A 27,261-nucleotide genomic window follows, 5' to 3' on the forward strand; every position below is an offset into this window, starting at 1 on the left:
AAAAATACTTTGCTTAATGTTCTGTAGTACAATACAGGAAATCTTAAAACCAAGTTTAACTTTATCACTGTTCTCTTCAGTGTATTTATCTGATGTTTAGCTCTTTAAAAGAGGATTAAAACCAAACCTGTTCATCTGCAGCTATGACTCTTAGACATGGGCATAGAAAAAGGTTAGTGATGTACTGTGACAACATTAAGGAGGAAGCGTTTTTTTTCCTCTCTTTAAACTAGGTAGCTTGTCTAGTTCAATAATTCTGATAACTCTGTACTGCAGCTTCTCTTTAGAAGCTGTTAGTAGAACAGATTATTGTCACTGTATATGACTTGCCTCATCTACATCTCAAAAGGGGACAGAGAAAGCAATTTTAATTAGCTGGAAAATCTGTGGGGTAAAAAAAAAGTCAAATGGTCTAGTAAATGTGATTAATTTAATTTCTGGGACTTTGTGGAAGACTACTAGGTAGAGATTTAACAGTGGATTTGATCTGTATTATAGCTTTTTCAATACACATTATAAAACTTCATAAGAAGTCCCAGCTACTTCTAAAATCATGTGGCTGCATACTATAAGAAAAGACAAAACCCCCTTTTTTTATGGAGATTGTATGTAATAAATAACGTCACCTAAGTTTTCTCTGTGATAAAGTGGTATAAGTTCTTTGTAAAGATAACTGTCATTCTGGACGCAGAAGCAATAAAAAGCAATGTGTGAAAAGGGACTATAAAGCAAATAGTTATGATAAAATATGTTTAACACATAATATCTGGAAAATTTGTACCTTATTTTTGTATGCTTTAAGTTCAAACATTTCACGTGATAACATAATTAAAAAGTATTTCATGTTAGCTTGCCTTGTATCTACCTCAGTGACAGTGATAGCGATGTAGTACAATACGTCGTATGACTTTTTATTCTCTGGAGAAGCTGATTGTGCATACATCAAAAGAAATCCAGCTATATCCAATTTTATGGAATAATTTCAGTACCTTACATAGAATGCTCAAGTAAGAAGCTTTTTTCTTTCTCAGGAGACTTAGTGTGTCCTGCTGTCACCACAATAATCTTACACTGATGGAATCATCTCTACAGATAAAGAGCATTCAAGTTTGCTGAAGGCATGGTATGTTGGTAATTTTTTTGTTAATGAATGTATCTTCTAAAGAAAGACTTCTAGACTTCTATGCAGTAGGCTTTTTTTTTTGGTGTACCATGACATTTGCAACCGGTGATTTGTGTTCTGCAGTTTGGAACCAGTTTTGTAGGTTTTACAATACATGGTTATTAGCACTGTGTACAGATTGGAGGATCCACTAAGAAAATAGCATTCATTGTTGAGATTTTCTCTGAGAGGAATGAAAGCTGTTGGTTCTTCTTAAGCTTACCTTACTCAGAACATTGAAAAGTAGAGAGATTAATTTTTATCTAGCAGTTATGCCTGTACTTAACTGCTTTAATTCTATCTCATTACAGATACCTCAGAACTGAATTCTTAACGAAGTGATCATACAGGATGAAAGAAAAATGATTGTCTGTTTTTCTAATACCCGATACTGGGTTTTGTAGCAACAAAATTTACTGTGAAAAGTGAAAGAAGGATCTTTCTGGACACTTTAAAGACAGCTGGTAGGCACAGCAAGATGCTTGCTTTGAGGCAGGTTTGCTTGTTTAGACTGAGACATTACCAAGCTCGGACTCTGAGTAGTGATCTGCTTTTGAGCCAGATAAATAACTGCACCCATGAAGATGAAGTGTTCAGCCTTGTTGGAAAGAACAAGGTCAGGCTTTCTGAAAAACATGTGGGAATTGCATTGAACATGCTGTGGCAATTGCAAAAGAAGAGGCCACTTCTTTTAAGGACTACTGACTATATAAGAAATCACTCCCAATTTCTTACCCTTTGCATTTTAGCAGAAAACAAGGTGAAACACATGGAAGATGAGGCCATAGTGGACACCCTGTATAGTATTTTGAGGTAAGCAGCATTATGTTAATTTCAACCTCTGTATATTTTGTATTTGCTAATAAAACAAGATGGAATTTTGATTACAAAGCCATCCTCAGAGGGGATTGGGAGATTGCCCTGCCCCAGCTTCCATACTCCCTATGACACAGACCATGTCCTGTGCCTCATTTTTTAGATGCAAGCAGGACCAGTCTGTTTTGTGCTATCCGTAAATGGAGTTACAGTTATTAATGCAGAAATGTTTATTATTTGTTTGCAATAGAGAAATAAAGCATTCTGATTAATTAATGACAGGACACATGTAATTTCTTTATAATTTTTGAAACAAACTTCAAACTATTATGTCTTTCTTCTGAAGGCTCAATGTTGAAGGCCATGATTCTCTAGTGGAAGTGCTTGTTACAGAAGCATGGAAAAGATTAGAGAGGCAAGTACTGTACTACTATGCTTTGTGAAAGGTATAAGGTATGACTTGCTTCGCTTTGAGGCTGCACAAAGTTCTGAATATTTATAAAATGTTTTAAACGTATTTTAAATGTTGGTTTATTTTAAAAGTTTTTTTTATATATATGGAGGCTTTAGGTATTGGTGGACTTTGATACACAAATGCTTGAGAGATTCAGAACTTCAGCAACTTAAGATTTTAAAATATATTGTCTATGTAGATTCATGAATTTGAAGTAAATCACAGGTTTTGATTTTCAGTTTTACCTTAGTGCTTGCTGTCCAACTCTTGGATGGTTGTTAGAATCCTGCTTATCTCAATTTTAGTAAAAATCATTTGTATCAAAACTTCAACAGTTTTCCTTTTGTGAAGTTTTTTATTGAGTTGGTTTTATATTGGTGTGGGGGGTTTTGGGTTTTTTTTTGGATATTGTAATTTTCATTCTTTAATCTCAGGTTAATGGCAGAAGCTAGTGTCAGTCTTGGCACCAGCAACACAGGATTGCCTCTCCCAGCTTAACACCTGGGGCATCTTCACAAATAAATTAAGTGTAGCTTGAACACAAAATGACATTCAGGTAATAAATTGCTCACATTCGTTTTAGTTATTTCACATCATTGCTTGAGAATATAATTTTTATAGGTTTCTTAGGCTAGTCTGGTTAAATGGAGAACTTTGGATTTTTGGAGAGTTCCATATGCACAATATGCCTTAATATGAAACACCTACGTGTTTTGGCTAAATCCAAAGTACCTGTAAGTGACCAAATTGAAAATGCTTAGATATTCTGTTGCCTTGGTTTGTGATTTCAATATAACCTTGTCTGCTATATAATCATTGAAGTAAATGTTTGTCCTCAGCTGTTCAGTAGAAATAAAAGGTAGGTATTCTGTCTTTCTTTGATGTCTTGACAGGCTTAGCTTGCCAGCTCTGTCTAAATTCTCGCTGTGTTTACACAAGCAACATAGGCATTCAAGTCCTGTAATTGGCAAAGTGGCTCATATTGTAGACATGAGACTGGAGTCTATACAGGATATAAGGTAAGTGTCAGTATGAGACTGAGTGACGGGAGAAGCAATGTCACAATTACTAGGCTGCTTTTGCTGAGCACTTGCCCTTTTTCTCAACTGTAGGTTGCTTTTTTTTCAGTTTGGGATTTGTGGGAAAGAGGCGATTATATTCATGCGTTGGTTTTCATGAACAGATGTGCTTAGGTGAATGGATTTTCCCAATGATTTTGCAAAGAATTTCTTTAGAACCGATTTAAACACTTTTAATTAAAACTAATGTTCTACTTAGAGTAGAAAACCAGGAGATAATTCTTTATCCTGATTCTAAATTTACATCACCAGAAGACATTTTTACTTCTTGGCATTGATAGTTTGTATGACATGGATTTAGTTTACTGTTGTGAATAATAATAATGAGTCTTAAAGCAATGTGATTTTTATTTATCTTCAGAACATTTGTTTGGTTTTTGTCAAATTGAATTGATCAATTCTCTTGCTAGCATGTCTAGTACATTACCCTAATACTTACAATCTGACCATAGTCAAAGAAGTCCAATCTTTTTCATGCTTTTGTTCCCCCTTGGCCATTATAGCAAAGGCTGCTCTTCCTTTTTTCTGCTTTATCCAGAATCAGCACTCCCAGAGCTTATTTCTGTCCCACTGAATGGAACTGCATTTGTTTAAAAAAGTTACTCTCCCTGTGGTCATAACTTTTATTTCCTTAGGAAGGGATTTTTTTTTCTTTAGGAGTGACAATGACTCTTCTTTCTATTTTGTTACTTGAGAATTGTATGTTTTTCTTTTAGTTTTCATCGAACATTAATTTTGCAAATTTCAATCAAGCAAGTCAGGGTCATGCCTTAGGCAAATGCTTTCATCGCATACGACTTTGTAAGGGATGACTGAAAAATCCCAATCATTTCAGAAATTCACTGAAAACAGAATTTTGACTTTAGTGGGAGAAATGGGTTTTGCTTATCTGTTTTTTCTGCATTGGATTTAAAATTTCTTTTTATGCAGAAGCCTGCTACACCCAGACTAGTGCTCCTTTCTTTGTGTGATTTCTTCAGTAAATCTAGAATTTATTACTTCACATGTTCAATGTGTAAGTGTAAAATATTTTGAATTTTTTAGGATCTTATCAGTTTTGATGATCAGCATATCTGATGTTATCTCGCAGAGTTTTCGAGATCGATTACTACATAAGGCTGAACAGCTCTTGCAAGAAAAGGATGAAGCCCACTTCAACTATGCCAAAAGAATACTACAGTTTCTTCAGAATTTTAAACTGAGATATCATCCATTGCTAGAAAAATGCAACAGGATTTTCCTTAAAAGTGCCTCTTGTCTTGACATACACAATATTAATCTTATTTTTGGACTGTATGAGCAGCTGGGTTTTGACAGTGCTGAATTCCGCTTGGTTGCTAAACGACTGCTGTCTGAAACTATAGATGATTATTATGATCCTGAAACCTTTGTAAAATTATTCTGTACTCTTGGTCCTATGGCAGGATCTAAGGTGAGAGAAAGGTAAGTTTATTAACAATTTTGTCTTGTTTATGATGTATATGTAGTCTTGCACAAAGATTTAAAATGTGCCACGTTTGTAGGAATTACTGGGCCTATATATGGGCTGAGCATTAGATTTCCTAGTTGTGACTTTGTAACAGTGTGTAGTTTCATTATGGAAACACTGTCAGAGAAGTTTGTCTTAGAACAGTCACATAGAAAGCTGGATCCAGTAATCAAGATGTGTGTGAAGGCCATTTTGTAGTTCTGTCTCTTAGACTACAGACTTCCTTTCATGGTAGCTGGTAGTAAAGAATTTTCTGACTTTCCCCTGAGAAATACATTAATTAGCAGAAACAACCCAAGTCTTCTCCTATCCCTTTTTGCTGCACATCCTATTCTTTATGAAAAGTCAGCAGCAGGGAACAGTTCAGCATTTATTTAGCAGTTAGAGCATAGTATTGTGTGGCAGATTTTTCTCTGTTTTTCTTGTGCTTCTATTTGGGGGTGGTATTCGTCATGAGTCTCAAAGTCTGCCATTTCTGGCAGAATTTGCTGTATTAATTACAATTAGTCATGTTTTCAGACTTTTCTTCATGAATATTTGCCTCTACTCAGAGATCCGTTTTGTCATAGCTGACTTAGTTCCAAAAACTTTTCCTAGAGTTTTAAACAAATTATTTTATTTTGGGTTAAAATCAGTATGGGTTTTTAGTCATCATTTGCTTTATTTGCTACAGACCAGTTTGACTCTGATTTCATTATTTGTGGCTTGATGACTGATAGTGAATTGTTTAGTTTGTTAGAGTACCTTCCCCACCTCTTGTCTACGTTCACCATTGTTGGACTTGCTGGTTTCTAGCATCAGAGCAGTAAGTATTGATCTAACACATCTCTCATCTGTGCCATACACATCAAATGTTTAGAAGGGTCCACAGAACAAAGGTCTCTAGTTTGGAGGAATTTGGTGTCCTGTGTTTCCTCAAGTAGTCTATGGGTTCTTTCCATCCTTGACAATGACTGCAGTCTTTGGAGATTTTGAACTGTTTTTCTTTGGAAAATAAATCTTTTATTTTCCTCTTTAGGTTGCTAGTAACTGCAGTGCATATGGCAGAAGAATTTAGCAGTCACCAAGTACTGCTAATACTGAGGACGATGCAGAAAATGAAATGCAGAAATTCTCATCTACTCAAAAAGTAATTTTTTTGATACTACTGGGCAGTTGTATTCTTTAGGCAAATCACTTCCATTTAATATGGAAAACTGTATAATACGCATTAAGTTGGGCATGAAGAGTGTGTCACTTGCACACAAATGCATATACAATATACGTAATCAGCTATTGCAGTTTTTAGAGTATCACAGCTTGACCCAGAAGTAATGGAGGCAATTTAGGAGTTTCATAGAATGGCATTTAATGTAATACAATTTTTGGCTTATTTACAAATGTGATCCTCTCTGAATGAACATAGCCTCTAACAAATACTGTAACTGGTGAGATGAAAGATAATACAGTAAGTTGTAGAGAGTATGTCCTTTCTAGGAGATTGTGTTACTGATGTGAATCACTTCAGAAGTCATCATGCCCTACTGGGAACTATTAAGTCTTGTATCTTTAAGAACCTGGGCCAGATTTTCTGCAGTTGTGAACTGAACGTTGTTTATAGGGAGTATCTTTCATACAATGAAGGGAAAAGCTATTGAGATTTTGAGCACAGAAGATTCAGCATCAGATATGTCACAGATGCAGCAGAGTTAAATGCAGGTTGTGAGCAATAACTGGATTGAGTGTAGTTGTATTTTCCTACAAATCTAGCCCCCTCTTGGAGCTTCAGGTCAACATAGCTGTAGCAGCCACTATTATACAAATGGGTATATTGGTACTGAAGCTGGTGATGCTGTTCTAGTTTATCCCCTTCTTGGTCCACTCTAAAATCTACAAGAGAAATTAGTAGGGTGAAGTAGCTGTTTTGGTGTGATGAGGGCTGTCTCCACTGATTGGAGAGAGGCTACAGTGTCTTAGGGGAACACAGTCAAAACTGGGGTGGAATGCAGGTGTGTGCGACCCTCCACCCAAGTATTTTGCACCATGGGACACCCCTTCATGTGGAATGTTGGGATTTGCAAAATCTTCCGTATTGGTATAATACCATATCATCTTTTTGTATTCAGAATGGCTTCTGTTCTGCACAGACATTTGGACAGCTATCATGTATTGCAGTTGGTAAAGTTAACACAGTACTTGGTGGTGTTGCGTTGCCACAATCTGGAACTGTTTGCCAGACTAAAAATGTTACTACTTGGGTAAGTATATAGTTGGAAATGTAGCTATTTAAGTATTAAACAGTTGTCTAGTTGATATTTTAAATAACAAGCTAAGATGTTACATTGTTCTGTAACAAACTATTAAAAGTATTTGATTCTATTAATCAAGAAACTCAGAGGATAGGAAGTGGCTCTTGTTTTTGACTATAAGACCAAATAGTACCTGCATCCCCTTGGCTGCTACAATATAATCACATTGAACAGGAATTTTGACTGGTACTTAATAGGGAGGATCGGTGTTAATGTCTTCTTTGATGTTTGAAGGAATAAGTAATGAAAAATAGCCAGTAAGAGTGCTGTGGTTGAGACAAGTGAAAGTGTGAAGCAGAAGCTGTCTTCTTTTGGCTGAAGAACTGTCTAGTTAGTTCTAAGGTTTGTACAGTTGCAGCGTATGGAATCTTTTTCTGGAATTATGCCACTAAGCTGACTTTGTAAGAATGCAGTGTCCTGGCTGTACATGTTTTTTGTGAACAATGCCTTCATGTTCCTCAGGCACTTCAGAACCTGTTGCTTCTCAGGACAGAAATCACTGAAATTATCCAGGCCTGGAAACCCCAAGATTTTGTTAAAACACATGGACTTTCTACAGTCACTAAAGGCTTCTGTGCTAATGAGTAACACTTGAGGCCTCATCAGCTGACTGAGATGCTCCCTGTCTTCCCTTTTTCAATTTTGAATAAATTAGAAGGAAGAAATTAACGAAAAAAATATGATGATCACTGTGAATTTCTTGCATGTCATTAATATTATTTTATATTTGATGCACAGCTTTTTACTTTCAAAATAGAGTTTTCACGCATGTAATGCAATTGTATTTTAAACATTGGACTTTATTGGTACCAATGGCCTGTTTTTTATTTCTGTCTCTACCAGCTTTTTAAAATCTAGTGTGATACCTGCTGATACCGCTGCAATAATTGGTGTTCTGGCCATGCTTCCTTCCTGTCAAGAGGAGAAAGTCATTATAAACAAAGCAGCAGCAGTTTTATCTCAATGCAGGCTCCATCATTTGAATTGCATTGCTACAGCTCTTGTCAAATGGAATCATTATGACCAGCTGCACTGGCAAAACAGTTCTGAGCTATGTGTAAAGCTTCTGCAAAAACTAAATGACTCTGGATTTCAGAGGCTTCAGAAAGCCAACAACTTAAATCTTCTGTTGGAAGAAGTTACACATGTGAATGGAGAGTGGTTTGAAGAAGTTCTCAGTGAGGAAACTATGGCCATGTGTCAGCGCTTGATAGACCAGATAACATGGGCAAATGTATTACAATTGTCTCATTTTCTCATGAAAACAAACCACCGATGTCCTTCGTTACTTGACAGAATAGCTTCTGTGACTGTTGAAAATATAGACAAGGTATAACAGTTTTTCCTTCTCTCTACTGTGTAAATTATTCAATAAGAAAGGGCAGATTAATGTGTTTCAGAGCACAGTCCACACTGTTTCTGAGAGTTTTCTTCAGTGTGCCAGATTGGGAGATCATTTTATTCTGTATTCACTCAAAGCTGTTTTGCTTCCACGTATATTATTTTGCATTTACTTCTCTTTAATTTTCCTTTTTAATGTTTAGTCAGGCAGTGCTAGGTCAACTGTAATCCTTTGAGTTTGGCTTTACATTAGACCATCTTAAATATTTTTTTTTAACTTCTTTATAAACGGTCACATCAGGTAGTGTATGATTTCACATTACTCATTCTTGTGGGGATTTTCCTAAGAGTCTGTCTTTTGCTCAAAATTGCTGTGTTTTCTTGCTGTCTTTTTTTCTTTTCTTAGTCTGGTATTTATATAGATCTTCTATTTTTTTCTGTGACGATTTAGTTTCTTTGGGAGCATTTAATGGGAAGCCTTTAAAAAGCTTTTAAAGTCCAAATACACAGAAACACTTGGATCATCTGCACAGAAGAGATTTTAAGTTTTAGCCGTAGCTGAAATTTTTATGATGTCTGCATTTTCTGAAAAATATATTTCTCCAGGAAAAGTTGCCTCCCCACACCAAATAAAAAATCAGAAAATAGCCCATCTAGTCTTAAATCTCCCTATTCTAAATGAATATAAACCCTTTTTTACTGTAAATCAATATGAGGATATTTTGGATTGACTTAATTTAGAATGTCTTTTTTCCCTCCCCAGATTCACCCCTTTGAAATCTATTTTATTCTCTTCCTTTTCTCTGCTCTGAATTATGACCCTCCTGCCAATGAACAGTTCTTTGAGAGTTGTATCCAGTATCTTACTTCTAACTTGAGTAAGTACATTAGACAAAGATATTCTGACACCAGAGTGTTAATGGAAGATATTATTTGTCCTCAATAAAAATGGGAGTAGAATGGCATGTTTGGGTTTTTTTTAAGCAAAGAAAAAAAAGGTGTGTGTATGTTGGGGTTAAACCACAACAAAGATTCAATGTATGCTTCTGTTGGGTTTTATAGCTTCATTTCACCCTTTAAAAGTTACTGTTAAGGGACTAGCAAATTATCTTCAGTGTAGTAAAAAGTGAAAATTCTGATCAATTAGCTCTGCTATTATTGATAGAACTCATTATTTGGATAGAATTCAATATTTGAATTCAAGAATACATTATTTGGGCACAGGATACATTTTGTGATTCATTACAAAGAAATGCTAAATTGTAGAGGAGAAGTGCATTTAAAAAAAATTTCATTGGTGATACAGCCTCATAGAACTGTGAAAATTTGCCGTCTACAGAACTATTGTTGAATTACCTGGGTTTTAAGACTAACTAGTTTCCCCCTGCAAATCCCTTGGTGCAGTTAACAGAAGTAAACCTTGACTTGCCTGTTTGTTCATTTATTATATTGAGAGAAACTGGGGTGATCTGGGAGGCCAGGGGGAGAACATTGCAAATCGTTTCAGTTGTATGTCATGTGTTAATATGGATTTCTGTCTGATTCTTAAAGGTTGTTTTGAAACTCACCACTTGGTGCTGCTTGGTCATGCTTTGGCAGTGGCTGGGTATTTTCCTCCGGTTCTGATAACAAGGATATTTAACATTTCTTTCCTAAGCAAACTGGATGCTCAACTTCAAGGTAGAGATCTAGCTCTCTGATTAATCTGATTATATGGCATTTGGCATAAAATGGATTGTGAGCCTATAGACGACTTGAGAAGTGGAATTATGCTTCAAACTGTTCAGTTTTCTGGAAAGACCCCTCTATATTGTCTTTTCATTATTTGAGTGCTAAGGGGGACAGAATGAACAAAAAATATGCGTTGTTTTAAAAGTACAGACTTGCATTGAAGATGATAAAATAATTTTTCAATGAATTCTATAGTCAATTTACTGCAATAATTTACTTTTATTGGAAATAAAATTACCTGAGTGTGGTATTCATTACTAGAAATAGTCACACAGCTCAAGAAGCAGTGTGGGATTCTTGTCTGCAAGGAGTTCTACCAGTCTCTTAAATAAGACTGACTGCTTTCTTCTTCTCTGCCTGTATCTTGTTCACTATCAATACACTGATGCTGTTTTGCCTTCAACCACTTCATTAAAAGTTAAAGAAGAATTCAGAAGTAGACATTTAGGTTAATGTGTTGGATTTTTCACGTTGCAGTTCACATCTTTGTATGTTGTTTAACTCAGTTCTGCCTGATACCGTAAAGCAGAGGATCCGCTCACACCTCATGAAATTGAACAGAGCAGTCTGTCTGGAATGCCCAGAGTTTCACATCCCTTGGTTTCATGAGCACTACTGCCAACGGGTCTTTCATAACAGTAAGTAATTTAGGAGGAGGGAAAGCTGCCCATGTTACTAGTAGTAGTCCATTTTCAACAGTCTGCTAGATGCTTCTTCTAAAACTGCCATGTTGACACTAGCACACAATAGAAGATCAGAAAGGTGTGCCCCACTTTCTGCTGAGGATGTGTTCTTGAATAGTGCAACTGCTCAGTAGTGTGACAGATAGCAAAGCAGTTTTTCCTGTGAGAATTAATTCAAATGGGATATTTCTTCATAAGAAGAACATTTAAACAAACAGAGACAGTGTATATGGCTTAGAGAATGGAGAGGCAGGAGGATCATTAGGATTGTATGCTGGAGTAAATGTGTCACTTGGACCCTGCTTTGCTTACAAGACTGAACGCTTAAATTTTTCAAGATGAATGTTTTTGCTGTCTCCTTTTGAACTCTGTGCTGTCATCTCAGAAGACTCAAGATCCATCAAGGATGAGAGATGGAAAAGTAGGCTATTGACCAATTGTTGCAGCTGAGGTCTTTGTGAACTGATGTACTGATCCGTTCAGAAAATCCAGCTACTGCAAACTTGATATATCCTCCCATAATTCTGATGGGAAAAATCTGCTTTGCTATCCACTGAACTCAGCTACTCTATCTCTGAGACTAAAGATATTTCATGGAGCAAGGTATTACAACAATCTGCAACAGAGAAGTGACAGATAATGTAGTGCACCTGTAGTAAGTACTATGCCTGAGCACAGTACTACTAGTAAGTAGTAAGTCCTTATGTCTGAGCACAGGTGAAAGCAAACAAAATTCAACAGGTGAAACCTCAATCTAAAGTGTTTGTGAATGGGAAAAGTCTTGGGATAGAAAGTCTGGCTGTGAAATTCATGCTTTGTAGGTAGCTGCCACTGTCCACCCAAAAAATGATCACATCGTCTCTGAATTGTGATGGAATAACAGCAAGGATATGTGGAAAGGTGTAATTCTGTCTGTCAAAAATGCAGTGTCACAAAGCATTACGTTCAAAACTTTGGCTGTGGAAGTTTTGATATATAAATTCTTTATTTTGTCTTTGTAGGCAGTAGCCGAATAAATCCACTGCGACAACATGTTCACAGAATACTGACAGAGATCTTGGGAGGGAGCCATTATGCAAGAATATCTGTTCTCACACCATACTACTATAAAATAGGTGAGAAGTTAATCCTCCAAAGGTTGTTATGGAGACCTCTGATACCACTGTTGCCACCAAACCCCTGGGCATGTGGCCACAAGATACGGAAAAGAAGAAATTGTACAAGATATGGTTTCTAGAAAGTTCTACACAGTATAAATAATGTTGGGTATCTAATTATTGTTATCACTTAGTTTTTCTAGAAGTAAACAACATATAGATCAAATTCTTTCACTTTTTTCATGAGTAAACTGGTTTGTGTTTTCTCACAGATTTTGAGTGTATTCTTGATGAAAATAAAAAGCCTCTTTCCTATACGGCTCTGAATGTACCTTTTGATAATGTGGAGAGAATACGCTTCAGACATGACATCAAGGATGACTGGAGAAAGGCTCTGCCACCAGGAGTTCAAAGGTTAGTACTTCAAATTCCTGCATGTAACTCTTCCAAGATTAGATCAAAGTTAGAACAGTTTTTTGATGCTTATGTCCTAAATGGTTGTTGCAACCCCTAGGCTCTTTATTTTTTTGTTCCTTTTCCCAAAGCCTTATGAGGTTTAGTGTTCCCAGCTGGTAACTAAAGTCCCACCCAGATGCTCACTCACTTCCCTGTATTGTGATGGGGGAAAGCATCTGGAGGGCAAAAGCAATGAGGAAGCTTTCTGGGTTGCAATTAAGACAGTTTAGTAAGTGAAGAGAAGAAAGGATTAAAGAGAAAATAAAACAATTGATGCAGATGGAAAAATTCTCCCCCCCATTTTATTGCTGAGCATGATGTTATATGGTGTGGAATATCACTTTGGCCAGTTGAGGTTCCAGCTCTGTCCCTTCCCAACCTCTTGCCAGCCCCAGCCTATGCACTGTGGGTGCAGAGTGAGAAATGGAGAAGGCCTTGATGCTGTGCAAGCGCTCTTCAGCAGTAGCCAAAATATTGGTGTGTTACCTACACACACAGATCTAAAGTACAGGATCATACAGGCTGTTATGAAGAAAAGTAACTCCATCCTAGCCAGCCCCAGATAGACACTAGCTCAGATAGGGTGTCTCGTCCTGCTCGGTGTACAAGAAGGGAGGTGAATCTTTGTAGTCCCATGTATGGGCTATCCCTGCTTGGCAGGGCTGCAACAGCGATAAGAATCACGAGAATGACTCTGAGGAACAATACAAAAGTCAAATGCCTTGACCCACTCAGTGGACAACAAGGGCTATCCCTCAGCAAGACCAAAATGGCAATAGAGTTATGACAGTGACGCTGAGGAAAAATGCACAACAGTTTGTTTTTTTCTAATACCTAGCAAAAAGTGTTAACGGTAGAGGCATTCTTGCAGAGGAGTTCTTATCTACTACTTTAGAATAGGCAATGTCTATCAAAAAAGAAAAAAAATAGAAGAAAATTGAGAGAAAAGAGAGGAGGGCAAGAGAGAGGGCAAGAGATTTCACCACCCTTGGGTCCAGCATTGTTGTCTTGAGTTGGAGTCTTGATCTGTAGGTTGTGGGTCAACAAAGGTAAATGCACACGCTCACCCTTATATATCTTAGTCTGTCCAGGACACCTTTGGGGTGGTGACTGTCTTGTGTCTGCCTGGTCAAGTGTTCGAGGGAGTTAGGGGGTGACAGTGTAATATATGGAAATTGAAACTGGGCAAGAAATTCAGGGGGGCAGCGGTAGACCAAAGTTTGACTTGTCAGCCAGTACATGCTCAAACTGATGTTTTCCAGCCATATGGGGTGACCAGAGAAAAGCATCTTGCTGCTCTGCCTCCTCAAGGCTCAATCTGTCTCTCTCCTAGTTCCCCTCTTACAGTCATTACAGTTTGAGTCAAGACAGAGCATACTTGAAATGTGTTTCATGAGATTGGAATACTGTTTTCCTCCCACCTCTTTAAATGTAAGCCGTTAACGTGCTGGTTAGCTGTTTTTGCCATTTGAACAAAAACTGATACAGGAAAGAAGTGGTTTTTTTAAATCTGTGAAGTTCAAGTATCTCTAGATAAACAGGAGGAAAATATTTTATCTAGCTTCAGGGAGATGTATAATTTTCTTTTTCTATGAATTGTCAGATTTATCTAGTCATTGTCTTGCTGCAACTGTCTATACTGAACTAGAAATACTTCTTGCAATTCAGGTAGGACCTGAAAGTAAAAGCACATTTTGGTGTTTGCAGAATTGCTTTGGAATTTCTTGATTCAAAAGCATTTAGCAAAGATTCACATTACCTGAAAGGAGAACCTGCAGTGAAAAAACGACACTTGGAAATGCTGGGATACCGTGTAATTCAGGTGAGCAGTCAGCAATGACTTATATCCTTTCTGAGGTGCATGGATAGTGCATTGATATATTTTCCTTGCAACAGATTTAAAGGTAGTTTTAATATTGAAAAACATGTACTGTGTGAGAGCAGTTTTTGTATTTAGTAGGAAAATTCCAAGTTGTTTTCAAGATGGTGTAAAGACTTCTTAGAACTTACACCTTCTCTGAAAATGGCTGCCATAAAACTGAAGTCAAAAGCTCTCAAGTGTTACCTTAACTGCAGGCAAATTAGCAATCTCCACCTAGCCTGAGTAAAGGATAAAAAGTGAAATGAGTTTGAAGTAGAGTTCACCAAACATTTCTACACTAGAAAAAGATTGAGCATATCCTCCTTTAGTGATGGACAGTTATGGCAGCTGCAAGATGGGATATGGATGCTGCCCGTCTTCTGCTGTGTTAGCAGTGATGGGAAAGACTTGTGGCCAGAGATAATTCACAGCCACCAGTGTAGAAACGTGGGTAATGGAGGCTCATGAATCACTCACAGAATGTTAGGGGTTGGAAGAGACCGCAGAAGATCATTGAGTCCAACCACCCCCCTGCCAGAGTGTAGATTCTCTTGCCTATGTAATTACTCACCTACTTGAATTTTAGCTGTAATCCTTCCTTAAGCTTAAACTTAAGCTTGGGTTTTTTTTTAACAGGATAATCATCCTTTGTCATATTGCCCTGACAGTAAATGTTATGCTACTTTTATGCTACACCATTCCAGTTTGATACATCAACATTACAAATCAGTGACCTAATATGAAGAAGAACCATATTGAGAAATTAATCTTTTTGGTATTAGAATAAGCCAAGCTTTTAGAAGGAATAGGTCGTGAAATAATTTCAAGTGGAGAACAACAGATATTGGAGAACCTTTTCTTTGCTGTGGCTTATACCAATATTAACATTGTTTGAATGATTGTGTTCTACAGATTCCTCACTTTGAATGGAATTCTATGGTTCTGTCAGCAAAAGGTGAACAGCTAGAATATCTCAGAAATCATCTCTATGGAAAACAGTGATCTCAGACATGGAGTCAAAAGTATGTTTTATACAAACACTATGGTTTTAAACTTCTTGTAATACTGGAATACTTAGTTTCAAAAATCTCTTTGTGTGAATCATCTGGATCAAGGTTTGCTATGGGGCATCAAGTGTCAAGAAATTTAATTCTCAATTTCTTAGCTATTGCAAAATGCAGATCACAATGGGCCAGGAGGATGTGACAGAGATGCTTAAAATCTCCCACTATCTGGAAGTGATTCTTTAAGTACATGTGTCTTTTATAGTTTTGCCATAAAATTACATTGTTATCTCCTAAATAAATAGCACAAGAGACTTAACCAGACATAGAACTGTCCAAAGATAAATTTAGTATTACTCTCAACTGTGAAAGAGGAGGCAGCAGATCTGCTAGAAACTATGTCTGTCCTGCAGCATGTGACAGAATGAGCAATAGGGATCAAACAGTATCTGTGCTGTGAAACCAAGAAACTGAAATCCAGATTCACTAAGAATAGGACTGCCATCACAGCCATTCTGTTTCCATCTTCCAGAACAGAGGTACCATGGGTGATTGTGTTGGGGGAGGGTGTTGTGCAGTGAACAACCTTCACCTGCTTCTCCTATGCTGTGATGTGGCATGTGCAGAAGAAGTAAGGCTTGAGCCTTCTGGAACACCTTTATGTACTTAAGATAGACTAATTCTAGAGGTCTGGCAGCTACCCAAACCCTTGAAACACCTGTACTCCACTTAAATGCAACTTGGAAGAGACACCTGAAAGATTTATACAAGAAAAGAAGAAAGTAATGCTTATGTCAGACATAGGCATGTGCTAGCAATTGGATAATTCATTAAATTTATCATTGTGACATAATGCATTGGACTATAGTCTTTGCTAATAGAAATAAAACAAAATTAGACAAATGATCTAACCTGCCTGTTCTGTAAATAAGACAGTCTAGAGAAGAGCAAAAATAGGCTGGAAATGGGCACAAAGAATCAAAACCAAGAAAAGTCTTCAGAGTGACAACCACCTTGGTGGTTAAAAACACTGCTGCTTTATTTATCATGTTTCAAAATCATCTGGCACTTACCAGGCTTCTTGTGACCATGCTCAGCCCGGGTTTGTGCCAAGATACTGAGATGCAGCATCAATAAGTGGAATAGCCATAAGAATGTTCACTGCAGAGCAGTAACTGTAGAGTGGCTGTGCTTTTGCACATCAGCCTATTTTCAGGGGCAGCCATGTGACTACAGCTGCCATTACCTCATGACAAATGTTAGCTGTGTTCATCTCCTTCACACACACACATACAATATGTATATGTTTTCTTGCCTTTTTATTAGAAGCAATAGAAATTCTTCTTTTAAACTTGGCAGAGGTAAGCAGCTGCATTTCTGAACTGACCATTTTGCACCTGGTTATCTTTTATTTTAAACTACTCAGTTACAGAAGAAAGTATTTCTACTGACTGACTACAAATCAGGCCACTAATTAAAAGCCACAAAAAATAACAGAACTGATCTAAGCCACAAGCTTCTTTCTTCCTCGGGTAGTCCTCACATTTGCAGGGTGACTGAAAAATCTAATAGATGATTGTCTGCTTATGGTACCAAATGGACAAGGATGTGAGGACACAGAAGATGAGTGCTTTGAGGAAATGTCATGCGTATTATATTTTGTATGAAAGGAGAAGACAGTAAACATAAGCTACAATTTCAGAAGATGGACTGCAAGTCAGAGGGCTCTTGCCTGTAGAGATGTCCTTCAAGTAGCACCTTTGGAGTGTAAGATGGCAGTGGGTGTAGCTGAAGTAATCAGTCATGAGTGGTCACAAGCTTTAGCAGAACTCTGCTTTTCAGGTATCTGGCAGTCACTGTGCCAAGCGAGGTATATTCAAGTTAATATCTGTATAAAATCACTAGAGGAATAAAAGTTGCCCTGAGTGGATTCAGAAAGGGCATTTAAGAAAACCAAAATATGAGTACTTCAGTAAAATGTGCTGCTTTTGATTCTTTGCAGTCATTCTTTCTAAATTAAATCAGCAAGTGTCAGAGGAGATGGCTGGTGTAAACCAGTGATTTAAATGGAGCCAATGAGAATGATTTGTCTGTTTTCCCCTTTAGTACCCAACATGGCCTACAGATTAACCACCAGTCTGCAGCTTAACCGCCGGTCTACAGTAACATACTGAAATGAGCTATAATGGCTGTGCCTTTGCCATGTGTTTACCTCTGTCTCCTGGGAAGGCAAGGCAAAGGGTCATTTGATGGTTGTAGGTGCTATTTGGTCAGGAGTGGTGGGCTTCTTTTCCAATTTTCCTGCCATATTAATTGTAATTAGATTTAGGTTTAGACATCCTTTAGATTTACCACACCTTTTCTACTTAATGGGGAAATCCTTTGGGGAGAGATACTCAGGCATGCTGTACTTTAAGAAAACCAAGTGTTCTGTTTTGAGCAGAGGTTCTGCTAAGAAATCTGTGTCCTGTTAATATGACAGTGATCATGAGCTGATCACTAAGAGACACCAGCAAATGATACTTTCATGGTTTTAAAAAAAAAGTTTAATTGTTAAAATTCTCAACATCAAAATGCATCAACTCTCTTTACTCGATGGAGATATCTTCTCTGCTGTATGTATTTGCTGGTGATCAGTTCTTCTGAGACTTTTTAATGAATGTTTGTTAATGGCCTCAGATCTCTGAGAAAAAATTTCCATAAAATATTTGCTTGGAAATAAATATAAAAGCATAAAAAAGTGGAAAATTCTTGTTACCAGAGGCCTAAACATAGCAGGTGAAACAGTGAGGTTATTAACCTTGTGAACTTCTCTCTCTTTCTTCATGTCTGGCTATTAGCACAGCTTTGGCTGAGCCTAGCATTTCTTGGGCCACGTAGTATTATGCTGCTACAACTTTTAATATGCACCTCAGTTCTAGACTAAATTACTTTTAGAAGGCTCTAATGAAAGTCTTTTCAAGATATGGTTGAGGAATGCAAGATTTACATACATTGTTGAAGAGGGAAATCAGGCTGTACAAACAGCCAGTTAGAGTAAAATTAGCTACCTACTAGTTATATTTAACTGAACAATAAATTCATGGGCATTGTTTGGAAGATAAGCCACCAATATCCTGGATTGTCTGAGTGTAAGAAAGTCTAACTAGTTTTATAGGCAATATCAAAGCATTACTTAGGATTCGTTAGAATTTGAAACACTGGCAAAAATTCACTTTGTTGGTTAGCTAATAAATATCTTAAAGACCTGAACAGACAGATGAACTGTTTAACAGTTAACAGTATAACTAGTATGCTGCTACAAACCCCTGTACAATGGGGGGACACTTTCATGCAACAAAACCAAAAGAGCCTATTGAAACTCCCTCACCATTTTCCAGCATTTTGATTACAGTTTTGATAATTTGAAGAGGTTTAAGCGTGTAGCCAGGCAGGAGGCTCCAGTAGCATAGCGGATCTCTTTTAATATGCCAGTCCATTCCTTCTTTTCATCATCATACCTGCATTTAACAAAACAAGGTCAGAACATAGCTTTTTAAATTTGAGTTTGGTGCTTTGTCACACATACATGAAAAGGAGGATAGTCCACATATTGCAAAGGCTTGTAGCAACCATGTGTGCTGGAGCATGCCACAGAAGGCTGCTTTTGTCCTCTAGAATAGAACAGAAAGATTTTTGTGCATGGAAGTTGGCCATTTTTTGGTCCCTAAAGCTTGTTGCTGGCCTGTGCCATACTTTAATTACTCCTGTAAAAGCTTCTTCCTTAAGTCTCCCTTAAGAATTCTTTCAGATTCTTACAGGTGGTTTTTCTGGGAATACTTCCTACCCTTCCACCAGTTAAAACTCTTGAATTTATCGTAGCAACTGAAGAGTCATGGCAGAGATGTGATGTTTCAAACACTGTTACCTTGTTTTAGATAAAAAAAAAAAATCTAGAAGATAAGGATTTTTTTATTCTCTTGGAACAATTACTCATATGACTATTATCACAAGCATATGGATAAACCTCTGTGTATACAGGTTTTCTGCAGTAGCAAGTCATGAAACAGAAAACGTTTTTATAATAGCCTCAGGCTAAATCTGCCCAGAGAGATGGCAACTTACTCTTTTAAAGAGTAAATGAATCTTCAGGTAAGATCATTATTTATTACTGACAAACATTTGTATCTGTCAATAAGTGCTTTATAACCTGTGCTATGGTTCATTTCCAGAGTTAAACAGAAAACTAATTTTAGTGTCCAGTGTCTACAGACCTCAATTTTATATAGGAGTTTTTCACCAGGAAAGCATGATTAAAATAAAACTTACTTCCATATGTCAGTTACTTCATTGGGTGCAAATTCTTTGGATTCAAGCTGAATCATTGCAAAGCCTCCAATAGCATACAGAGCTCCACTTAAGGTGACTAAACTGATGGAACTTCTCTCTTGGGGAAACTCAGGCATAATCTCCCACCTAAAGATGAAAAGAAAATTCTAAATTAAACACATGAGAAATATTCTAAAGTGAATGCACTAAAATACACCTCTGGGTGACCTAAAATCAGGTACCAAGGGTGCTTGGGTGAATTGTTTAGTAAAAGGAAAAAATGTTGAGGTTTATCAGCAGTGACTTTCAGTCTCTGTTCCACAGGGACTTCCTGCAAGTCTTAAGTGATGGAATTACACTGTGATGACATCTCTGTCCAGATGTCTCTTTCTTACAGGTTGCCTGGTCCCATTATCAATAATATGCTTTATACAGATGTACTGTTCTTAAGCTACTCTTAGTTTTTCCATACAGTTTCCAAAATGCATATTCATTTCAAGTGGTATTGACTTAATAATTTGAATTCTGCAAAAGTAACCAGAGCTCATTACCATCATTTCACATTTTCTGCTAGTTCACACCCTATGAACACCTAAAACATACAGACATCTCCTTTATGGATAATGTCAACATCCTCTTGCTTGTGTGGCTTGGCTGTAACAAAACATAGTAGACCAGAACAAGAACCTAGAGGTTTTCCAGACCACAAGCTGCATGTGTTTCTAATCAATGGAAGAGAAGAATGTGCCAAACATGGGCAGAAAATGACCTTTCCTTTGCTGTCTACCAAATGTCTGAAGCCCAGAGTCCCCTCATATTATTGCTTCTTGTGCAATTCACATTTTTTATTGTTAAATGTTATTAGCAAGTCTCTTCTGGGGAACATGCATTTAAGTGAAAGCTTGCGAGGTTGATGGCTGCAATGCCACTTGTCAGTGAAGACAGCACAGCAAAATGTGTTCACATATAATAGAAGTGCTTAATAATAAAGGTGCATCCACGACCATGTACAAGTTTGAGCTATCATAATGAAGCTATAATGATACTAGTTTACATCACAGTTTGTAAAAGAGATAACAGGAAGGAAAAGTAACAAAAGTAACAAAAATTTAAGAGTGACACTGATAAAGGCATAAACTCTTGGAAAATCATAAACATTTGAGAGATTCTGGCTGTGAAGAATATTGGAAAGTATGTGGTTTTGTAATTACTTTTTCTTCATAGTATTTCAGAGCATGCACTTAAAATTGAAGGCCCTCCTGGAGTTTTCATGTTGAATCAGTAATCAGATTTATCTGTGTGTCACTAAACAGTAGTAAACGGAATTTGCTTTGATAAGGTAAGCTAACATCAAGACATCACAAGGCCACATACGCGAAGAACATTCAGCTAGTCCTGTTCAGACACCCGATTTCTGTTGGTGGGATTTCATATCTAGTGCCAGTGCTGTTTCAGCAAGATTGTGTAGCCCTTGCTCACCTTTCCCACCTCTCCTGCTTTGCAGCACACCTGTTTATGTGGCTGTGTGGTCAGTGCAGAAAATGCATGTGAGGACAGAAAAAATGGCTGGAGGTAACAGGCTCTTTAAGCTGCTGCTGCTGCTAAAGAAAGAGTACGAACACATGAAACACCTTTGTGGTTCACATCTCAGAGCTCCTAAAGCTTGGATGATAAACCCTTGCTTAAAAATATCTTGAATATTGCACTTACTTATTAGTGGTCAGATCAAAAGCTTCAACAGATGCAGTAAGGCCTTCTTCAGTGACGCCACCTGAAATGACAATCTTGCCCTTATGAATAGCTGTTCCAAACATTGAGCGAGCCACTTTCATTGGAGCCAGGTCTCTCCAGTCTCCTTTCTTGGGATTGTATACAAATACTCTATTAGTGCATTTCCTGGAGAGGAAACACAAAACCTTTGATTATTTCTAATAAACTTCTGGCTTGTTCCAAGTGAGACCTAGTTGAGGTGGATGGTGTGGGTTTACGTATAACACCTGTTTCCTCCCTCTGAGATCCTTTCTTGGATCTAATCTGGGAATCTGCATGTCTACAAAGCACTAGTCACATCCATAGAACTAAATCAGATATTAAATGCTGCTTACATAGGGCAGCAAATTCACTGTACTTTGCAAGAGAAAGACAGCATCCATTCCCAGCGTATGCTGTTCTGATGGGGGTGTGGACAAATGCATGACAGAGGTTAAAAAATAAAGATTGTGCTGCTGTTTTGATGATCTTGTATCTTACATGTCCCCTATGCAAACACTGAAAAATTACTACCACTTTGTCAGTGAGTCAAAACTTTGGTTTGCTAATGTTATACCCATTAAGATACAATAGGCATCACACATCAGAAAATTTGAAAAACTGAAATTCTATGGCACCTAAATATTTCTATCTGGGAGGAAATAGTACTTTCAACAATGGTCCTCATAGTGATATAATACTAATGTGTCTGCAGTGAAAGTAAATTTTGCCTTGGAAATAACTACAGTCATTAAACTAATTAGTTGGGATTACAATTTATATGGAATTTTACTTTATGAAGATGATGTACCTTAATGTGTTCCCATCTGCCAAATTATTAGAAACCTAAATTCAGAGCTGTTAAAAAGGAAACCCTAATTTCTGAGTGTGAGGACATACAATCTATAAAGGACCAACCAAGTAACGTTGTAAATTGTCATGAAAAGGCTTCAGAGACTTACTTATCATCAGTTTTCCCACCAAGACAATATATCAGTCCATTGTTTGAAATAGTAGCATGGCCATATACTTTGAGGGGTAGCTTTTTGATCTCACTCCATTTCATTGCCCTGGAACAAGAATATCATCACCATTAGCTCTTTCAACTAACAATGGGCTATTTACATATTCTCAGTAGGCATAATTAAATTTCAAACATACTCAGGGTCATAGCACAGTACTGAATCTAGAGACTCCTCAGTGCGAAGGTCCTTGCCTGCAATTACATATATCTTGTTGTCTGACTCTCCCAGCCCAAAGAGACACCTGGCTGATGGCAGTGGAGGAAGGGCAACCCACTCCCCAGCGATGTTATCCAGCTGAAAGAACATCAGAACAGGAAGTGTTAGGAAAGGCAAATGGTAAAAATGCAGACAATGAACATTGCTCTACAAAATTTATTGCAATCACAGTCTCTCAACAGCTTACCTGCTTGTATGACCAATCCTCAGTGCAACTAATGAACAATGACTTCTACCAACCCATGCTTCATGGAGCTGAGACCTAGCAGAGTCAATGCCACACAGCTCTCTTTGCATCTGCTCACCCTCACTCATCCCCACAGTTTCTTTGCCTCATTATTAAGCTCTTCTTCCTTGTTTAAAGTTCCCCTGCTCTCTGGGTTCCCTAAGACATGTTGGAAAGTGCAAGTTGTTCTTCCTGCCTAAAGAGAGCACTCCTAAGCAAAAAGGACAGGCAATGCAAATCCATTGGCAATAATATTGATGTCATTCCTACTGAAGTACTCCCACAGCTGTCTCAATTCATAGCCAGTATGCTGAAAACACCTACGGAGAAGCAGCAGGAGAACAGAAGGAAAAAGAAACCAACCAAACCCCGTATTTTTGTAGAACTGTGGTGCTTAGCTTTTTATTTGTTCTGAGAACTTGCAGTCGAACCTGAATGCTAACATTAAAAAAAAAAAAAAAAAAAAAGAGTACTTTCTCCTATTGCATACAGATTAGGTTCAGGATGTACAGGAAGGGAAGGTAAAATGGGAATTGCATGAGTGGAAAGGCATTTGATAGAAGGCAAGAGAAAGCTCAAATTAATCATCTGGGTTTAGCTCAGTGACATCCTTTTTTCATAAGTATGTTCCACAGTCAAAGTCTCCAAGCTAAAATGCATCTCACAAATTTGACAGACAACCCCTATTGGACAGGAAGGTTTATTGCAGTAGTGAAATCTAGTTCATGGACATGGATTGCCCCAGTAGATATATCTGGGTGGCATAATAAGGAGATGTACCCACTGCAGATCAGAGCATGCTTAGTGAGTCAAACTTGAAGACAACATACTGATTGATGATAGGGCATAAACTAGTCCTATGTTTTTGAGCCAGTGGCAGCCTTGTTTTCTAGGTTATTAGCTACCAAATAAAATAGTAATAGGTGCTTTACTGTTGGAGATAAGGAAAAAGCAGTTTGGTACCACATTACCATTTTGAAGCAACAGTCACATTGGTAATGTGGGCAAGTATTTTAGTAGGAGCAGCAAGCAAGCTTAAAGATAACCGAGAGAGCAGGACTTTAGGAAATGGATGTAGACACATAAAGTAAAATTCTAAGAATTTCATCAATTTTTAATCTCAGTTTTGAGGTTTAGTTTTCCAGAGGCCCCTTTCTAGTAGCCTGAGAGACTGATCAGTTCTGGATTATATACAACATCAACACAGTATTTCTGTAGCAAGTTTTGCACTTCAGTAAATAACGTTTTACATACAGAAATGAAACAGTGCTAATCCTGCTCTAGCATGCTAAGATTTTCCTCCTACACGTGTAACAAATGCCTGAAACCAGCGCTTTCTTTGCATATAAAATCACAGTGAGGCATACTGCTATAAACACTATTTGCATATTTTAATATCTGAAGGCTTTAAATTCAATCACTGTTTATCGCTCTATTTCATCTTGAAACAGGACCTACTTTCACTCTTTTAAGCCAATGTGTCTAAAGACAAGACATGGCCAGCATCACACTGCATAATCACCATGAGATAGTTTAAATACCCCCAAAGCATGCAGCCTGGTAGCTAAAACCACAGTAGAATTACTTTAAGGTGTAAGCATACAAATTGTATTTTTAGTGTTTTTTCTGAAATACGCTGTGGAAGTTCTGAATACGCTGTATTCATCTGCCTCATATTTACACAGATTTATGAAGATACAAGATTACACTCTTGGCTGAAACCTAGTATTTAGTGTACTAATATTGGCACATTTACCTCTAAATTACGTATTTTACAATGTCCTTAGGTTTTCAAAGGACTTCTGGAATTTTAGTGACAAAAGTGGCATTTAAAATACGCACATGACTGCTGTTGTAAAAATATTTCAGATGCAAAAAAAGAAAGACATCTCATTAGCTCTAAAGCAGCCAAACATTCAGCCTTCATGGAAATTAACAAACAGAAGGTATTTTACAAAAATATTATTAGGCTTACGCATAAACTTACGCATCTGTACCATGAAAAATCTGGGCTTTAGACCATGAAAGCTAGTGCCTAGATAAAACACACTAATCCTTTTCATCTTGAAAGAGAAGATGCAAGCCCCTTAGTTTCATTTATCTCTCTGAGACAGGAATAGCTCTCTTTAGATACTTCTCTCCATCAATGGTACAGAGAGACTACGCAACTCACTTGTGTAGACTCAGGATACTTTTCAGTAACTCATAAGTACCAGCAATTTTAAAACTTATACCTGGAAGAAGTATGACTGGAAAGGCTGATCCTTGTTCTCCTCTTCCACATATAGTCCTCCAACAATGTAGACCTGATTTTGTTTGGTCACTATACTGGAATGATTTCTGGGAATCTGTTCTGCCAGGGCTGCTAGGTAGCATTCGTTTTCAAGAGGATCATAAGCTACTGCAGCAGTGTCATTAACCAGAAGAATTAGGTCTTTGACAAACATGCCATGCCTGGGAAGGTCATTTAGGTAGCCAGGCAGTAAATCTTCATCTCCTACATCGCCGTTCACCTCGCCTTTGGTTGACTTTTCTGTACTCTTGCTAGAGTCAGGCAGTTTTCCAGCAAAAGCATCTTTAATAATCTTTATTTTTTTCTGGAGGTCTGAGTTGCTTTTAATTATATCATCCTTCTCTACATGTTCTTTGAAATATTTTTCTGGCATAAGTCGAAAGCGTATGCAGTCAAAAATTTCCCCCAGGCTCTTAACTCTGTTCTCTTTGTCTGTTCGGACCCATCTCATTACTGCTTCAAATACCAGTTCTTCCTTCTCTACGTTTAAGCTGTCAGGTGAAATAACTGAGATAAGTTCATGTGGGGCAAGTTGCATGAAGTCCTCTTCTCTGCAGATCTGCACAAAATGATCTGAAACAAAATCACGGGCAGAAAACGCAAGTCTTGGGCAATCAAGCAGAACACCTAATCGAAGGATGGCCAGACAGTTACCAACAGCAAGCCTCTTCTGAAGATAGGAGACACACACTGTGAATACAGAAGGGATCTGAAAGCGACTGGCCAAAGCAAAAATATCTTGCACGTTAGAATCATTAAGATCAATATTTGCTGAATAGAGGTATTTGACAATCATATCTAGGATGCTGGGGTCAACATTATCTAGCACCACCTCCTTCTTTTTCTCTTCATTTTGCTCAGATAAGAAATACTCACGAAAGTAAGGGCTACATGCTGACAGAATCAATCTGTGGCAAGGCAGGCTTCTGTCACCAGCTTTTAGAGAGCAATCTATAAACTTCTTCTCTTCAAGAAGTTCCTTGAGGCCATCCTGAAGAAGGGTGGATTGGTACAGCCTGAGCTCTTCAGTGAGTTCCCTTTGGGAATCCATTTCGCAAATAGTTGAGAAAGGGGAGGGAGCAGAAGGCTTTAGCTGTTGTCTGCCCAAAGGTCTGCTTGTAAAAAAGGCAGACCAATGTGCTTTGCCCTGCCTGAATCCTCTGCAACTTAATCTCACTTGCTAAATATAGGTACATACTCTTACAGTTGGAATTTAGGATGGATGGTTTGGAAAAAAAAAAAAAAGAGTTGCTCTCACAGCTGTCAAAGACTGAAAGAAGCAACTGTTGCTTTTAGTCACTATGGTCAGGTTTTCCCATCATTCTCCACATTGAATCAATGACGTCACATACAATGTAAGAAATTATTTGACATGAGTAAGTGACAGAAGAATCTGACCCTCAATGATAGCTATGAGCAAGATTGTAAATATACATGTCACCAAGTGTTCTGAAATACATATTATAGTTGTCAGCTGAAACTACTGTTAGCTTTTTCACAGTTGCTCAATACATCTCATCGCTCTAGTCATAAAGATTTTTTTTAAACTTCAGAACTTTGCATTAATTCTCTATACTCTAAGATTATTTTTTCACACACCCACCTCATCTGCAGTTTCTTCAGAAAGTATCTTCTTAATATCCTTTTGGCTCCATTTATTTGTAAACAAAAATGATTAGACATAAACCATTTATTACTTGGGTAAAGTTCTGCTTTCAAAAATTACGTAGAATAAAGTCTCCAACACCCCCTTTACCAACACCATTCTTAATTTCAGATTATCTGTAGACATTACCAGCCGTTTTGATTGATAGAAATGGTGTTAACTGCTGTGAAACTAAGTTGAAAACAGTACCTAGGGAAGGTAGAACAGAAAATGAAAAACATGTCACCTGCCAGATCAACATTATTTAATGAATGTGTAAATTAATTAAAAAAGAGAGAGAATTTAAACTAAAAAAGCCCCAAACCAGACAAGTAGTT

At 37.5% G+C, this 27,261-nt stretch overlaps 2 protein-coding genes across 2 annotated transcripts; one reads left to right on the forward strand and one right to left on the reverse strand.

The window, feature by feature from the left end:
- The first annotated feature begins 1,640 nt into the window (after positions 1–1,640).
- On the forward strand, positions 1,641–15,493 carry FASTKD1 (FAST kinase domains 1). The gene is made up of 14 exons (XM_054381190.1): positions 1,641–1,975; positions 2,325–2,393; positions 3,326–3,451; positions 4,556–4,954; positions 6,019–6,129; positions 7,106–7,237; positions 8,132–8,618; positions 9,393–9,507; positions 10,181–10,309; positions 10,867–10,998; positions 12,045–12,158; positions 12,413–12,554; positions 14,304–14,418; positions 15,370–15,493. Exons 1-14 carry the CDS (start codon positions 1,641–1,643, stop codon positions 15,457–15,459), a joined length of 2,496 nt encoding a protein of 831 aa, XP_054237165.1. The 3' UTR covers positions 15,460–15,493.
- A 1,047-nt stretch (positions 15,494–16,540) lies between these two features.
- Positions 16,541–26,344, reverse strand: KLHL41 (kelch like family member 41). Its single transcript, XM_054380849.1, has 6 exons — positions 25,220–26,344; positions 22,680–22,837; positions 22,481–22,588; positions 21,480–21,665; positions 19,770–19,916; positions 16,541–18,961 (listed from the first exon to the last, which is right to left on the reverse strand). The coding sequence occupies exons 1-6, from the start codon at positions 26,327–26,329 to the stop codon at positions 18,850–18,852; spliced, it is 1,821 nt and encodes a 606-aa protein (XP_054236824.1). The 5' UTR covers positions 26,330–26,344; the 3' UTR covers positions 16,541–18,849.
- Positions 26,345–27,261: the final 917 nt, after the last annotated feature.

The sequence above is a fragment of the Indicator indicator genome, chromosome 5, assembly GCF_027791375.1.
Source record: "Indicator indicator isolate 239-I01 chromosome 5, UM_Iind_1.1, whole genome shotgun sequence".
Lineage (NCBI taxonomy): Eukaryota > Metazoa > Chordata > Aves > Piciformes > Indicatoridae > Indicator > Indicator indicator.

What these genes read in the sequence shown, in the direction of transcription:
- FASTKD1 (XM_054381190.1), top strand. Translation starts at nt 1,641, where the DNA reads ATGCTTGCTTTGAGGCAGGTTTGCTTGTTTAGACTGAGACATTACCAA. An exon ending in CTGTTGAAAATATAGACAAG is followed by an intron (nt 8,619 to 9,392) that starts GTATAACAGTTT and finishes TTCCCTCCCCAG; the next exon opens with ATTCACCCCTTTGAAATCTA. An exon ending in GTATCTTACTTCTAACTTGA is followed by an intron (nt 9,508 to 10,180) that starts GTAAGTACATTA and finishes TGATTCTTAAAG; the next exon opens with GTTGTTTTGAAACTCACCAC.
- KLHL41 (XM_054380849.1), bottom strand. Translation starts at nt 26,329, where the DNA reads ATGGATTCCCAAAGGGAACTCACTGAAGAGCTCAGGCTGTACCAATCC. An exon ending in GTACTGTGCTATGACCCTGA is followed by an intron (nt 22,589 to 22,679) that starts GTATGTTTGAAA and finishes TTCTTGTTCCAG; the next exon opens with GGCAATGAAATGGAGTGAGA. An exon ending in TTTGATCTGACCACTAATAA is followed by an intron (nt 19,917 to 21,479) that starts GTAAGTGCAATA and finishes TTTCATCTTTAG; the next exon opens with GTGGGAGATTATGCCTGAGT.